The sequence below is a fragment of the Callithrix jacchus genome, chromosome 2 (assembly GCF_049354715.1).
Source record: "Callithrix jacchus isolate 240 chromosome 2, calJac240_pri, whole genome shotgun sequence".
Lineage (NCBI taxonomy): Eukaryota > Metazoa > Chordata > Mammalia > Primates > Cebidae > Callithrix > Callithrix jacchus.
The window spans coordinates 3223734-3239869 of record NC_133503.1 but is presented as its reverse complement, the minus strand read 5'-3'; the positions used below and the strand labels follow the sequence as shown (position 1 = coordinate 3239869).

At 43.2% G+C, this 16136-nt stretch overlaps 1 protein-coding gene across 14 annotated transcripts in view; it reads left to right on the top strand.

Moving 5' to 3' along the window:
* Positions 1–16136, top strand: part of CRCP (CGRP receptor component) — a 60699-nt gene that overhangs the window by 14119 nt on the left and 30444 nt on the right. For 3 of the 14 annotated variants that reach the window (XR_013528364.1, XM_078353761.1, XM_078353730.1), the window contains exons 2-5: positions 8414–8450; positions 11163–11213; positions 11693–11791; positions 14666–14760. The exons of 1 other annotated variant lie outside the window; for it this stretch is intronic. Coding sequence is in view for 9 of the 13 variants with exons in the window: in XM_078353730.1 (XP_078209856.1) it covers positions 8414–8450; positions 11163–11213; positions 11693–11791; positions 14666–14760 (282 nt within the window). In the remaining 4 variants the exon portion in view is untranslated. Of the gene's footprint in view, positions 1–8413; positions 8451–11162; positions 11214–11628; positions 11792–14665; positions 14761–16136 lie in introns of all 14 variants that reach the window. 10 more of the 14 variants (XR_013528365.1, XM_078353791.1, XM_035291954.3 and 7 more) reach the window with 5 other exon arrangements.

Genomic DNA, 16136 nt, shown 5'->3' with positions numbered 1-16136 from the left:
GTCTCTCCAATGAAAGATCTACAAAACCCCACAAGAGAGCTTCTGGATGGCCCAAAGTGAGGAAGTTTCTGGAGGGTGGTACACCTGGGGAGGGCATAGAGCTCTTCAGCCCCTCTCCGTACCTCACCCCATGCACTGCTTCATCGGTATCCTTGGTGATACCTTTATAATAAACCAGTAAGCGTAAGTTAAGTGTTTGTGAGCCACTCTAGCGAATTAATGAAGCCTAAAGAGGAGGTCCTGGGAACTGCAACTAGAAGCCAGTCATTGAGAAGTCCTGGAGGCCCTGACCTGTGTGACTGCTGTCTGAAGTAGGGGCAGTCTTGTGGGACTGAGCCTTCAACCTGTGGAATCTGACACTACTTCCAGGTAGCATCCAAGTTGAATCAGATCGGAAGATACCCAGCTGGTGTTGGCTGCAGAATTGATTGCTTTCTTAATGGTAGAGAGAAATCCCCACACATCTGGTCACAGAGTCTTCTGTGTTGATTGTTGTAGGGTGAGAGCAGAGGAAAAAGTTTGATTCTCAACAAACTTGTAATACCTGATGCATTGTAAATGCCGTGTAAATAGCTGTGCTGTGTTATTTAGGGAATAATGACAAGAAGCAGTCTATACTTGTTCAGTAAGAGGCAGCCATCCTAGGCCTAACTACATAGTACATGTCAGCAACAACGTAGCATTTTCTTGAAATTATTTTTGCATGTTTCGAATCTAAGGGTGTGGTTGTTTGAATCTAAGGATGTAGAACAACCTGAAGCTAAGGAGGGCGGACTGTGTAAATTAATTATCCAGCATCCTAGTTGCTAAGCATGGATATTTTCTGATTTTCCTAAGTGAAATGGTTTGAATCAGTGGGTTTTGTTCTTGTAACAACCTGTCCACTTCTGCCAAGGAGTCCGGGACTTATGTAACCAATCAAGAATTTTGCAGCTAGTAATTCACGGGAAAATGAGCCTTCCTGAAACAGACGTGTGATTTGGGAGTGGCAATGCCCTGGAGTGGAAAGTCTGGAAGCCTAACTTCTGGCCCTTACCTGGTCTGCAACGGGAGTCATGACCTTTGGAAGTCTGCTCCTTAGGATCTTCAGCAGAGCCTTGAGTTACAGATACAGTTGACCCTTCAAAAACGTGGCCTTAAGCTTCATGGATCCACTTACATGCAGATTTTAAAAAATAAATAGTTAGCAGGTTCCACATCTGCAACCAGATGCAGAGAATGAAGGTACAGTATTGGAGGGATGAGAATATACCCGCGTATATGGAGAGCTGACTTCGTATCTGCTGGTTCTGCAAGGCTCTCTGGGAGACAAGCATGTTCGGATTTTGGTGTATGTGGGGGTCCAGGGACCAACCTTAATGTAATACCAAGGGACGACTATATTGTACCTCTGTCAGCACTACCAGAACCTGAAGTGAGGAGGCACAATGAACAACTCCCCTGAGTTTTTGCTACTTTACAAAATTCTAATTGAGGCCGGGTGTGGTGGCTCACGCCTGTAATCCTAGCACTTCGGGAGGCCGAGGTGGGTGGATCACCTGAGGTAAGGAGTTCAAGACCAGCCTGGCCATCATGGTGAAACCCCATCTTTAAAAAAAAAAAGAAAAAAAATTCTAATTGAGTAAATACCTACTAAGTAAATAATACATATGAACTAAGTAGATCATACATAATAATAATACCAATCATAATGGTAATACCAGAACTTTCCTTTTTGTTTTAGATGGAGTTTCGCTCTTGTCACCCAGGCTGCAGTGCAGTGATGCGATAGCTCACCGCGACCTCTGCCTCCTGGGTTCAAGCTATTCTCCTCCTTCAGCCTCCTGTGTAGCTGCCTAGCTAATTTTTGTATTTTTAGTAGAGACAGGGTTTCACCATGTTGGCCAGGCTGGTTTTGAACTCCTGACCTCAGGTGATCCACCCACCTTGGCCTCCCAAAGTGTTGGTATTACAGGTGTGAGCCACTGCACCTAGCGCAGAAATTAAAGGGGAATAATATTTATTCTTTATTTGATTGACAATTAAAAAATAAAAATTTCTTGACCATCACTTGGAAATACATTTTCTTCAAGTAAAAATATACAAGTTTTTTTTCCCAAGATGGAGTCTCACTTTGTCACCTAGGCTGGAGTACAGTGGTGCGATCTCAGCTCACTGCAGCGTCCACCTCAAGGTTCAAGCAGTTCTCCTGCCTCAACCTCCTGAGTAGCTGGAACTACAGCCGTGTGCCACCATACAAAATATTTGTATAGCAAAGTTAGGTATTTTTATATATAAGGTATTTGCTGTTTGGCTAACTTTGTCTATAAATGATCATTGATATGGCTGGAAGGTTTGTGTCCATTCTTATTCTTAAACGTAACATAAGGAAAATGGACATTATCCTCTGTACCATCTTTTTGAGGTGGTGTCAGAGTTTTTTTCCTTTTAAAGCTGGAAATACTGATACTTAGAAAGGGTGGGTAACAGGTAATGTAACAGCCCAGTAACAGGACTGGAAAGAGGATATCAGTTGCCAGGTCCCAAGAGAACGCTACAGGTTAATTTGTTCATTGACTTGAGAAGCTGCCCATTTTGCTTTTTCCAGAGTTTAGTTTTGGCTTGATGGCATAGGTTGGGAGAAGGAGACTTTGAGTAGTTCTTTTCGTCATTGCCTGCGTCAGAGTTAACTGTGTGGCAATTAATAGGCACTGTTTGCATGGGCCTTTTTGTATGTGTGTGCTTCTAAGAAAAGTCCACCAAGAGATCATTTTGTTCTGTTTATTCGGAATTCAGTTTTCCAAAGTAGTTGTTTACATCCGTTTAATTGATTCACCAAGTTAAGCAAATTTTAAAGTTAAGTGTCAAATAGAAAGTCAACTTTAGTTACCTAATTCATTACTTAAGGAAATTAAGTAACTGCTTGCCTGTAGTATAGATTTAGACTGTCTTTAAAATGCACTTGGAGTATTTGCTTTAATTACATGTAAATGAGTACTATTCTAAGTCCTGCAGGAGAGTATGAACTTTTGTATAGGTAAGCAGTTTCTAGAAGTCTGATTGCATGTGTGAATCTATTACATAATACTAAAGTGTTAGCTGTAAAACAGACCGTTCCTGCTCTGTAGAGATCAGCTTGTACCTTTATCATTCCTAGATGTGTCTGTTAAGTTTTAGTAGCTCTGAAAACTTTTGGAGGCTGGGCGCGGTGGCCCACGCCTGTAATCCTAGCACTTTGGGAGGCCAAGGCAGGCAGATCTCCTGAGGTTGGGACTTCAAGACTAGCCTAACTAACATGGAGAAACCCCGTGTCTACTAAAAATACAAAATTAGCCAGGTGTGGTGCCGCATGCCTGTAATCTCAGTGGCTTGGGAGGCTGAGGCAGGAGAAATGCCTGAACCTGGGAGGTGGAGGTTGCAGTGAGCGGAGATTGTGCTGTTGCATTTTGGCCTGGGCAACAAGCGAAACTCTGTCTCAAAAAAAAAAAACCAACAAACAACTTTTGGGGAAAATGTGTTTTACATCCTCAGTTGTAAGTTATAGTAGGTTTTTTTTTAAACCTTACAGCATTCTTTCTTTTAGTTTTCCTATTCACATTCCTTAACTTTTCATATTCCGTAACATTTTCATATTCCTTAACTTCTTAGCATGAAAAATTTTAAACCTATGAAACAGCTGCAAAAAGAGTGCCACAAATACCTGTATACCTGTGACCTAGAGTCACATTTTGATCAGATATTTGCTGCCTTTTTCTTTTTTCTTTTCTTTTCTTTTCCCTCCCTCCCTCCCTCTCTCCCTCTTTCCTTTTGTTCCTTTTTTTTTTTTGAGACAGAGTTTCGCTCTTGTCACCCAGTCTGGAGTGCAATGGTGCGATCTTGGCTCTCCGCAACCTCTGCAACCTCCGCCTCCTGGGTTCAGGCAATTCTCCTGCCTCAGCCTCCCGAGTAGCTGGGACTACAGGCACGTGCCACCGTGCCCAGCTAATGTTTTGTATTTTTAGTAGAGACGGGGTTTCACCATGTTGACCAGGATGGTCTTGATCTGTTGACCTCATGATCCACCCACCTTGCCTTCCAAAGTGCTGGGATTACAGGCGTGAGCCACTGCACCCGGCCTTGTTTCTTTTTTGATTAGAGACACTTGAGCCAAGGCTGGATTCAAACTCCGGGCCAAAGTGATCCTCCCATCTCAGCATCCAGAGTAGCTGGGATAACAGGTGTGAGCGCTGTGCCTTTTGCACAGGCATGAGCTTTCTCTCCATACACAGGTCCACATACTTATTTTACTGAACCATTAGAGAGTTGTAGTATCAGGTCATTTCAACCCTTCTTGAAAAAAGGGCATTCTGCCGGGCACGGTGGCTCAACCCTGTAATCCCAGCACTTTGGGAGGCAAAGCGGGTGGATCACGAGGTCAAGAGATTGAGACCATCTGATCAACATTGTGAAACCCCGTCTCTACTAAAAATACAAAACATTAGCTGGGCATGGTGGCACGTGCCTGTAGTCCCAGCTACTCGGGAGGCTGAGGCAGGAGAATTGCCTGATCCCAGGAGGCGTAGGTTGCTGTGAGCCGAGATCGGGCCACTGCACTCCAGCCTGGGTAACAAGCGAAACTTCGTCTCAAAAAAAAAAAAAAAAAGAAAATAAAAAAGGGCATTCTGTGTAGCTACGATCACATTATCACACTCCGGAAACTTAGTGCTGATATATCTACTTTGTTTATTTTTGAGACAGAGTCTCACTCTGTCACCCAGAAGTATAGTGGCACAATCTCAGCTCACTGCAACCCCCACCTCCCGGGTTCAAGGGATTCTCTTGTTTCAGCCTCACGAGTAGCTGGGATTACAGGCGCACGCCACCAGGCCTGGCTAATTTTTGTGTTTTTAGTAGAGACGGAATTTCACCATGTTGGTCAGGCTGGTCTTGAACATCGTGATCCGCCTGCCTCGTCCTACCAAAGTGCTGGGATTATAGGCACGAGCCAGCACACCTGGCCTGTGTCTACTCTAATTAAGATAAAATGTAAACTCACATTTCTTCACTTGTTCTAATAGTGTTCTTTTTCCTCCCAATTCAGGATCCAGTGAAGAAAAGCACATTGCATTTGGTTATCGTGTTTCTTTATTTTCCTTTCCTCTGGAGTTTCCTTAGCTTCTTTTTGTGACGTTTAGCACTGTGGCAGATGACACTGATATTCGAAGAGTAAATCTAACCCAGTTGTTTTGAAGACTGTTCCTCAACTTGGAATTCTCTGATTATGATCTCATGACTAGATTAGAATTAAGCATCTTGGGGCAGGATTGCTCTGAGGGGTGTGTTTTTCTCAGTGCATTGCATCATGATTGGCGCTGTGAAGCTGGATAATGTGATTAAGTTGATGTCTGTCTGGTTTCACTATATCCTTTTGCCAACAACCTGTCATTTAGTGGTGGTTACAGTAACTTCTTTTTTTTTTTTTTTTTTTATTATACTTTAGGTTCTGGGGTACATGTGCAGACCATGCAGGATTATTGCATAGGTGCACACATGGCAGTGTGGTTTGCTGCCTCCATCCCCCGCGTCACCTACATCTGGCATTTCTCCCCATGTTCTCTGTCCCTGACCTCCCCACCCCCCTGCTGTCCCTCCCTTGGCCCCCACTCCAACAGACCCCAGTGTGTGATGTTCCCCTCCGTGTCCATTGTTAAACACCCACCTATGAGTGAGAACATGCGGTGTTTGATTGGTTACAGTAACTTCTTGAGGATAAAAACTGCCTTTAAAAAATTTTCCTAATACGTACAGCTCGTTTAGGACTTCATAAGAGGTAGATAAGGTACCTCTGGACATTTTACTAAATAAAGGCCTAGCATACATTGTCGTTTATTCTGTGGGTATTTAGGTGGGTTTAAAAAAATTATCTTCCTAATAAAAGAAAATCAATGAATAAGCTTTTGTCAGCCAGAATCTGCAAAATGCTGTACCTGTTTAAACATTGATTATTGTCTTGATCCCAAAACACAGACTGACTGAAACATAGATGACAGAGTTCTCCGTCTTTATATTTGGTCTAGATGAGGCAGAGGCTGTTTTTTGGATTCTTGAGTTACAGTATTGACTTGTTCAGTGGGATAGTAAATTGGAAGGGCGGAGGACAAATTTCCCAGGGTGTGGAATATTCTGAATGACAGAGAAGGGACCATGATTTGGAAACGAAGTTGTAACAGAGAACTTGGGATGGATCCATTGGCCCTGAAGAAAAGTAACGTATTTTTTCCCAGTCAGCTATTCCAGGAAGAGATGTGTAATGCCTCATATTCTGGAAAGCACAGGGAGTTATAACTCAATTTTGAGCAAAGATAGGAGGAAGATTTCCTGATTAAATAGGCCAAATATCATGTGGTTTGATTTGTCATTATCAATTTTAAATGAACTGTGTCATATGCACTAATTATGCATTGTCCTTCCTGTGTTAGGCTCCTTTCAGATACGATACTCTTTGTGACTTGACTGTGTTTGTGCTCATTTGGGCAAAGCAGCACTTTTGTGAAATAGTACCTTGACTCACTGGTAGCATTTGGTAAGCTTCCCAAAGCTGACTTGATTACAACGCTGACATCACTGCGCTGATGACCTAAGGCCTGGGTCGATCCCTGCGTTAACCACTGTTAGTTCTGCTGTATTTACTGACTGGGAAATCACCTCTCTGTTTGGCCCATGCTTCTGAAATCTTGAGTGACTGTTTTCGTCATCTTGCCCCACTCCTGGTTTAAGAACAGACAGGAGTCTCTGTTGCATGTTATGTCAAGTGCAGACCCCTGTACCTGAATTTTTAGGCTTCTGCATTACCAGTGTTTATTCATCCAGTCCAGCCTCATTTTTCGCAATTCCAGTTACTTTCCACATCATTCAGACTTCTTACTGTGTGACCTTGAGCGAGTTATTTAATTTCTGAGGCTTGGCTTCATCTTTATAGAGTAGGAATCATAATAAGAGCTCCTACATTTCAGGGTTTTGGTTTTTTTTTAACCCAGTGGGAGAGGGGAGGGAGGGATTGAGGGAGGGTGGTTTTTTAAGATAATTAATTGAGATAATATCTTTTAAAAATAATAGCCTTCAGTTATGGAGATCATAATAAGTACCAAAACCATGTTAAATTTTTAAAATGTGTTGTCTCATTTCACTTAACAGTTTGCTGAGGTGGGGGGAGCACAGGTGGTCGTCATGGTAACGCTGGTGCTTATTGAGCACTTACTGTGTTCCGGGGACCTTACATGTTTCCCTTTAACCCTGTGAACAGTCTTACAAGGTTGATACCGTAATTATCATTTCATAGATAGGAAATTTAAACGTAGTGGGATTAAGTAACTTGCCCAGATTCACATAGCCAAAGAATGCAAGAGCTGGATTTAGAATCCAGGCCACACTTTTAGATACTAGTTTCATCCCATTTTTATTTTAGAAGAAAAAACTTAGAGAGTAATTAAAACTCTCACAGCATATAAATGGCAGAGCTAGAATATGAACCCAAATCTGATTGCAAAACTTTTGTTTTTGAGACGGAGTCTCACTCTGTTGCCCAGGCTGGAGTACAGTGGCGTGATATCAGCTCACTGCAACCTCTGCCTCCTGGGTTCAAGTGATTCTCTTGCCTCAGCCTCTGGAGTAGCTCGGACTACAGGCACGCACCACCATGCCCAGCTAATTTTTGCATTTTTTAGTAGAGATGGGATTTGATCATGTTGGCCAGGATGGTGTCTATCTCTTGAGCTTGTGGTCCGCCCACGTTGGCCTCCCAAAGTGCTGGGATTACAGGCGTGAGCCACTGTGGCCGTCCCAAAACTGTGTTCTTTGCCGTACTCCACTGCCTCCAGACTGATGAAAACAATGCTTTCTGATGTGCTGTTGTAGAGTGGATCCATAGTGATTTAATATACGTCACGTCATTGTTTCTTCACTCACTAAAGAGGGCATATTGCCTGGATTGACTATTACACAGGGAATCCAGATTTTGGCCACTGCTTGCTACACTGACTCTACCTGTTGAGTTGATGTAGGTGGTGAACACCTTTGGAGCATGGTGAGTATTTGGCAGGATACTTGACCATGGCTGGAATTCCCAGTGGTGACATTAGTGTTAAGTGGGTCATTCCTGTTGATTCAGCAGGAGGATGTGCCTGCCCAAGATGTCAGTAGCTGATGGGAGGCAGGTAGGAATGGGGAGAGGACATAGGTGTGCGATGGGACAGCACTTTGTTTTCAGGTCTGCTCTGAAATTGTCCGCAGGTAGCTAAACACGTTGGACTTAGGACATTTCTCAGTTTCAGTTTTAGGCTGTAGTCCCGAAATTCCAAAAGTGGATTACTACATCTTGGCAGGAATTCTTTTACAGGTATATGATACCCAGAAAGAAGTGTGAGCCCAGACTGATGATAGCTTACTCTTTTTGCAGGAAGGATGCCAGTTCGGCGCTTCTCAGTAACTACGAGGTAAATTGGACTGTTAACATTTTCCTCTCTGATGGTCTGCCCTTTGCTCCTAAGATTGTTGAATTCATTTTGGTTAGAAATGCCTGAATTCAGTCTGGGTGCGGTGGCTCACGCCTGTAATCCCAGCACTTTGGGAGGCTGAGGCGGGTGGATCACTTGAGGTCAGGAGTTCAAAACCAGCCTGGTGAACATGGTGAAACCCTGTCTTTACTAAAAATAACAAAATTGGCTGGGTGTGGTGGCAGGTGCCTGTAGTCCTAGCTACTTGGGATCCCAGTTGGGGCAGGAGGATCCCTTGAGCCTGGGGGGCGGAAGTTGCAGTGAGCCAAGATCGCACCACTGCACTCCAGCCTGTGCAACAGAGTGAGGCTCCATCAAAAAAAAAGAAATGACTGAATTCATTTGGATTTTCCACTTTAAAACAAGACATATCGCATCATGTGGTGAACCTTGGATAGTCTAAGCTTGATATGTTACACAAAGCACTTAAGAGAAGCTAGGAAGACTTTAATTTAGAGGAGGCAACCTTCCCTAAATCTTAAAGATTCTAGATCATCATTTGGGATGTAGTCATAGGATAGACGCATCTATTTTAGAGCTGTTTCTGTCTGCAAAATTTCCCAGAACATTCATGCTTTTTCCTAATTATCACCCTTGATATATTTATATATTTATAATGCTTGTGTACATAGTTCTTTTGAACTTCAAATAGTCTTATGGGCATTAACATCCTTATTTTTGAAAGTGAGTTTAGTTGACTCACCTTTCTGAATAGTAGAGATTAACAGATTTATAATTTTTTGGGCTTTGGGTGGGGTTGCTGGAGAAAGGAAAAGAAGGAAAAGGTTGGGAAGAATGCCAGCATTTTTGCTTCCTATTTGTCACTAGCAGAACCATCGGATAGGCTAGTTCCAGGTGTACAAAGAACCATTTATATTTTGACTGTGAATTTCCCATAAGCCGGAGTCTAAACTCAGGAAGACTCAGAGGAGGTCTAGAAGTAGTAGGTTAAGTGCCATGGCTCATGCCTGTAATCTCAGTACTTTAGAAGGCCAAAGAGAGGCCGGGCGTGGTGGCTCACGCCTGTAATCCAAGCACTTTGGAGGCCAAGGCGGGCGGATCACCACCTGAGGTAGGGAGTTCAAGACCAGCCTGACCAACATGGCGAAACCCCGTCTTTATTTAAAAAAAAAAAGGCCAAAGAGACAGGATTGCTTAGTCTATGAGTTAGAGACCAGCTTGGAAAACACAGCAAGACCCCTCCAGCTCTGAAGAAAGAAAGCTGGGCATGGTAGCACACACCTCCTAGGGTCCTATGTACTTGGAAGGCAGAGCAGAGGGTCGCTGGAGCCCTGGAGTTTGAGGTTCCAGAGATCACATTGTACTCCAGCCTGGTAGACAGCCTTTGAGAACCCTGTTCCTAGAAACTCCCAGAGTATAAGAAAGCAAAAAGAAAGAAACCATGCTGCCCGCCCCCCCCCCCAAAAAAGAAGGTAGTAGAGTAAACACAGTTGGCCATATTCTTTGCTCCCTGAAGGCTCAATCCTAAGTGGTTGCAGCTTAGAACAGGAAAAAAATGGTTGAGTGGATGTTGGCCAGGCCTTTGGCTTTTAGGAACTTCTTTGTCCAGTTTGAACTTTGCTAGGTGTCTGGGTGTTTTATCCGTTGGGAAACATTGCGTTCATTGGATGTCATGCCACTATTTCTGAAAGGAACAGCAGACGGGGGGTTGCATCGTATCTAGTGGTGTTGCAAGAGCCTGTCTTGTCTTCACTTCTCTGGTAGAGTCTCTAAAACAGGAATGAGATTGAGATTCCAGCTTGCCCCCAGCCCTAATGCATGTATGTTTTACCCTTGTGGGGAAAATGTGCTTCTAAAGATTCATGGCAGGCCAGGTGCAGTGGCTCACGTCTGTAATCCCAGCACTTTGGGAGGCCGAGGTGAGTGGATCACCTGAGGTCAAGAATTTAAGACTAACGTGACTGACATGGTGAAACCCCATCTCTACTAAAGATACAGAAAATTAGCTAGGCCTGGTGGCAGGCACCTGTAGTCCCAGCTACTTGGCAGGCTGAGGCAGAAGAATCACTTGAACCCGGGAGGCGGAGGTTGTGGTGAGCTGAGATCACGCCATTGCACTCCAGCCTGGGCAACAAAAGCAAGACTCCGACAAAAACAACACAAAAAACCATGGCATTTTTTCCTTTCTTTTCTTTTGTAAACTCTGTCTCATCACTTGCCTCAAATTTTTTCTTTTCCAGAAATAATTATTTTTTTTGCCGACATGCACCACCACTTCCAGCTAGTTTTGTATTTTGAATAGAGACGGGGTTTCTCCATGTTGTTCAGGCTGATCTTGAACTCCTGACCTCAGGCGATCCACCTGCCTTGGCCTCCCAAAGTGCTGGGATTACAGGCATGAGCCACTGCACCCTGGCCTCCAGAAAGAAATTATTATATTATACTAATAATTTTATTACTAGATTTTTATACTAGAGAATCAGGATTCTTTTTTCTTTTTCTTTTTTTTTTTAGCACTCAGAAAATGATTTGTTTCCAATGCAGCAGGATTCTTTTTTAACATATTTGATTTAAGAAAATTTGCTTTCAAATAGTACATTTTTGATCACAGAGGAGATTAGTGTTGTGTATATTGATGGGAAATACTTGAAGTATTTTTTTTCTTTTTCTTTCTTTCTTTTTTTTTTAAAGAGATGGGGTCTTACTATGTTCTCCAGGCTGGAGTGCAGTGGCTATTCACAGGTGAGATCCCACTACTGATCAGCACAGGAGTTTTGACCTGCTCCGTTTCTGACGTGGGACGGTTCACCCCTCCTTAGGCAACCTGGTGGTCCCCTGCTCCCAGGAGGTCACCATACTGATGCTGAACTTAGTGCAGACAACCAATCGGCATAGCGCACCACAGCCCAGAACTCTTGGCTCAAGTGATCCTCCCACCTCAGCCTCCAGAGTAGCTGGGACTGCAGGTACACACCACCGCGCCTGGCAATACTTGAAATATTTTAAGGAAATTAATGAATTATTTGACTTACATAAAAGAGCATTTAAAAAAAAGTCACATGCTTCTGGGACTCATATTTGCTCAAATCCAAGAGTTGGGAGGTGGGCGATGGTCAGGTTGAAGAAGGTACTATGTGTTGTTGTTTATCGTTCAAAGCCACTGACCTTGGATAGATACATGTCTCAGATTGACTCATGAACATCTGTGTGTCTCCTCCGAGGTGTTTCAGTTACTAACGGATCTGAAGGAGCAGCGTAAAGAAAGTGGAAAGAATAAACACAGCTCTGGGCAGCAGAACTTGAACACTATCACCTATGAGGTAAGCCTGGGCTTTCGGCGGGCCCACCTAAGCTTCCACTGAGGGAGGCTGGTTTATTGTGCCGACGACTGGCTGCCAGAATCAGGATCGCTTTTCATCTGATCTGACTAGTTTTGCTGTAACCTGATGTTTATTCTGTTTATAAAAGTAGGAGTTTGGTCAAGTGTAGAGTTTAGTCAGCTACAGAGTTAGAAGGAATAGTCTAAAAGATTGCCCTCACTTCTTCTTGAAAAGGGATCACAGCTCCCTACAGCCTCAGCCTCCTAGGCGCAGGTGATGTTCCCAGCTCAGCTTCCCAAGTAGCTGGGACTATGGGCATGTGATGCCATGCCTGGCTAATTTGTTTCTGTTTTTGAGATGGAGTTTCATTCTCATTGCCCAGGCTGGAGCACAATGGTATGATCTCGGCTCACTGCAACCTCTGCCTCCTGGTTTCAAGCTGTTCTGCCTCAGCTTCCTGAGTAGGGATTCAGGCATGTGCCACCACGGCTGGCTCATTTTGTATTTTTAGTAGAAATGGGGTTTCTCTATATTGGTCAGGCTGGTCTCAAACTCCTGGCCTCACGTGATCTGCCCGCCTCGGCCTCCCAGAGTGCTGGGATTACAGATAAGAGCCACTGCACCCGGCCTAATTTTTTTTTATTGTTGTCCAGGCTGGTCTCGAACTCCTGGGCTTAAGGGATCTTCCCACTGCAGCTTCCCAAAGTGCTGGGGACTTGAACACTTAAGGCTCTTGTGTATTTTTCAAGTTTGAAATTCCTCCCTAAATATGTAATTATAATTCCTCCCAAATTATATCTATATTTTTCCTCAAAATCCACAAATTCTGTGTCATTATGAGAAAACATTGGATCATTGCAAATCAATTAAAAAAAAAGCTTTTGTTTTGAAATCATTTTTCTCTTTCATAACAGTTGTATGTAGAGACAGTGCTAGTTCTCACATACCCTTCCCACAGCTTTCTCTGATGTTATCGTCTTGCATAACTGTGGTACAGTGATCAAAACCGAGAAATTAGCATCGGTACCTACTATTAAACTAAGTTAAAATTTTATTCAAATGCTCTGTTTTCCCACTGCTGTCTTCTTGGTTCCAGGATTCAGTTCAGGATACCATTTTGTGTTTAGTTTACATGTCCCCATAGTGTCCTTCCATCTGTGTCCTTACTCTTTGTCTTCCTGACCTTGACACTTCTGAAGGGCTGGTCAAGTGTTTTGTAGAATGTCCCTTGATTTATGATTGTCTGATGTTTTCTCATGATTACACAGAACCTGTGGCTTTTGAGGAGGAGTACCACAAAGGCGATCTCCCTTTGTCGTGTCATGGTATCTCGGGGTTCATGATGTCAGTGTTTCTTACAGCTGCTGTTGTTAACTTTGGTCATTTGGTTAAGATGGTATCTGCTTTGTTTCTCCACTATAAAGCTACTGTTTATCCATTTTCATGTTATGTTAGAACGGATTTACCAATGTCAGCCCATATTCAAGGGCAAGAGGGGGAATAAGCTTCACCTCTTGAAGGGAGGCATATCAAAGAATTGGTGAATGTATGTTAAAAGCACCATAGTAATTAAAAAATGATTTTGTGGGAGATGCTTTGAGGCTAGGAAAATAGCCTACCCTTCCGTAAGCTTTAAACCATCCATTTTAGCATTCATTGCTAGATCTTCCCTGCAGTAACTATGACTCTGGTACAATTGCCAAAGAGTGATTTTAACTTTTTTCTCATTCCTTATTAGTTAGGATTCTTTTTAAAAGAGACAGTATTTTGCTGTGTTACTTAGGCTGGTCTCAAACGCCTGGGCTCAAATGATCTTCCCACCTCAGCCTCCCACGCCACAGCCTCCCATAGTGCTGGGATTACAGGCATACACTGTACCTAGTTCATATGAGTTAGAATTCTTCCATAAGAAAAAGTTATCTTTCCCGTTTATTTTTTTAGTTGTATTTATCCATGTAAATTCATGGCAATTTATTTTATCCTTTGGGTTCCCCTCTTTAAAAAAATTGTCTGAAGGCCGGGCGCGGTGGCTCACGCCTATAATCCCAGCACTTTGGGAGGCGAGGCAGGTGGATCACAAGGTCAAGAGATCGACACCATCCTGGTCAACAAGGTGAAACCATCTCTACTAAAAATACAAAAATTAGCTGGGCATGGTGGTGCGCACCTGTAGTCCCAGCTACTCGGGAGGCCGAGGCAGGAGAATTGCTTGAACCCAGGAGGCGGAGGTTGCGGTGAGCTGAAATCGTGCCATTGCACTCCAGTCTGGGTGACAACAGCGAAACTCTGTCTCAAAAAAAAAAAAAAAATTTGTCTGAAATATGATAACACTATTGACAGATTGAGTTACTGCTTTTCAGATCACAAAAGTTTTCTTCTAATTCTTTCTGTTCTACCTACTGGTTTTCTCTTTCAGGAATTCCTATTACATGAAGATCAGTTCTCCTGAAGGCCTTTGTTTGTTTTATACAGGATTTTTTTTTTTTTTGAGACGGAGTCTCACTGTATTTCCCAGGCTGGAGTGCTGTGGTATGAGCTTGGCTCACTGCAACCTCTCTCTCCCGGACTTTAGTGATTTTCCTGCCTCAGCTTCCCTAGTAGCTGGTATTACAGGTGTGCACCACCACACCCAGCTACTTTTTTTATATTTTTGGTAGAGTCTCACCATGTTGGCCAGGCTGGTCTTGAACTCCTGACCTCAGGTGATCCACCTACCTCAGCCTCCCAAAGTGCTGGGATTACAGGTGTGAGCCACTGTGGCCAAACCTATACAGGATTTTTAAAACAAAATTTTAGAATTTTAATTATAGCCATTGCCAACCTTTTTTCTCATTCTGGATTCTTTGCCTTATGCTTGGCTTTTTTTTTTTCCAGACGTTAAAATACATATCAAAAACACCGTGCAGGCACCAGAGTCCTGAGATTGTCAGAGAATTTCTCACAGCAATGAAAAGCCACAAGTTGACCAAGTAAGTAAATCCCTTAAGCAGGAAGAGAGTGACACATGGTGAAATGATAGCTTAGGAAACCCATTCTTAGCAGCAACTGTGTATCTAGTTCAGCTGGGTTTGGATTTGAAAGAGGATGATAGTACTGTGGATGAAACAACTAAAAGTTAGACCTACGGTGGCTCACACCTGTAATCCCAGCACTTTGGGAGGCCGAGGCGGGTGGATCACGAGGTCAAGAGATCGAGACCATCCTGGTCAACAAGGTGAAACCCCATCTCTACTAAAAATACAAAAAATTAGCTGGCATGGTGGTCCGTGCCTGTAATCCCAGCTACTCAGGAGGCTGAGGCAGGGGAATTGCCTGAACCCAGGAGGCGGAGGTTGCAGTGAGCCGAGATCGTGCCATTGCACTCCAGCCTGGGTAACCAGAGCGAAACTCCGTCTCAAAAAAAAAAAACCAAAAAGTTAGACCTAGGGACCCTTCTATAATAAGGAACAAAACTTAATGGGATTTTTAAAATCTTTTCTTGGAGTCCCAGTTTGTATGACCTGTCCTATCACCCGCACTCCCAGAATTCGGACCAAATTAGATGAAAAGTAGGGTTTACAAGCTAAGGCACTTTCTATGAAGTTGATCAGTGAAGTCATTCGATGTTTGTGTTTGCTTGAGGCAAAAGTGGCTTGATCATATTCTGTCAGTTCTTCTAGTGTCCAGCTCCTTTCCTTAGTCTGGAATGAGTCCAACCTATTAACATAAAACCATGGTAGATGAAGAGTTTACATGAGAAGAAAACTAGCACAAGTGTTCTTTGTTGTTGTTTCAGAGGGACTTTCACTCTTTTTGCCCAGGCTGGAGCACAATGCCACAATGTCGGCTCACTGCAACCTCCGCCTGCTGAGTTCAAGCGATTCTCCTGCCTCAGCTTTTGGAGTAGCTAGGATTACAGGAATGTACTACCATGCCTGGCTAATTTTGTATTTTTAGTAGAGATGGGTTTCTCCATGTTGGGCAGACTGGTCTCGAACTCCTGACCTCAGGTGATCCACCCTGGGATTAGCTGGGATTACAGGCGTGAGTCACTGCACCCAGCCTAGCCCAAGCTTTTTAGAATTAATGCTAAAGCTGATAAATTTCAAAAGCTTTTGTCATTTCACTTAGGATAATCAGTAATTTTCTTTTGGAGGAACCTTTTGGTGTTATATCAGGCACTCAGTTTGTTCAATCAGCGAACTGAATGCAGGTTTCTCACTCTTTCTCCAAGTAAACTCTGAAGACAAAACATCTTCCATGTGTGTGCAAATCTTCCATGTCTATCTTCTGTATTCGTGTATAACATTTTTTTAAAACTGTGTTAAAATAGAAGTAACATAAAATTTATCATTTTAGGCCAGGT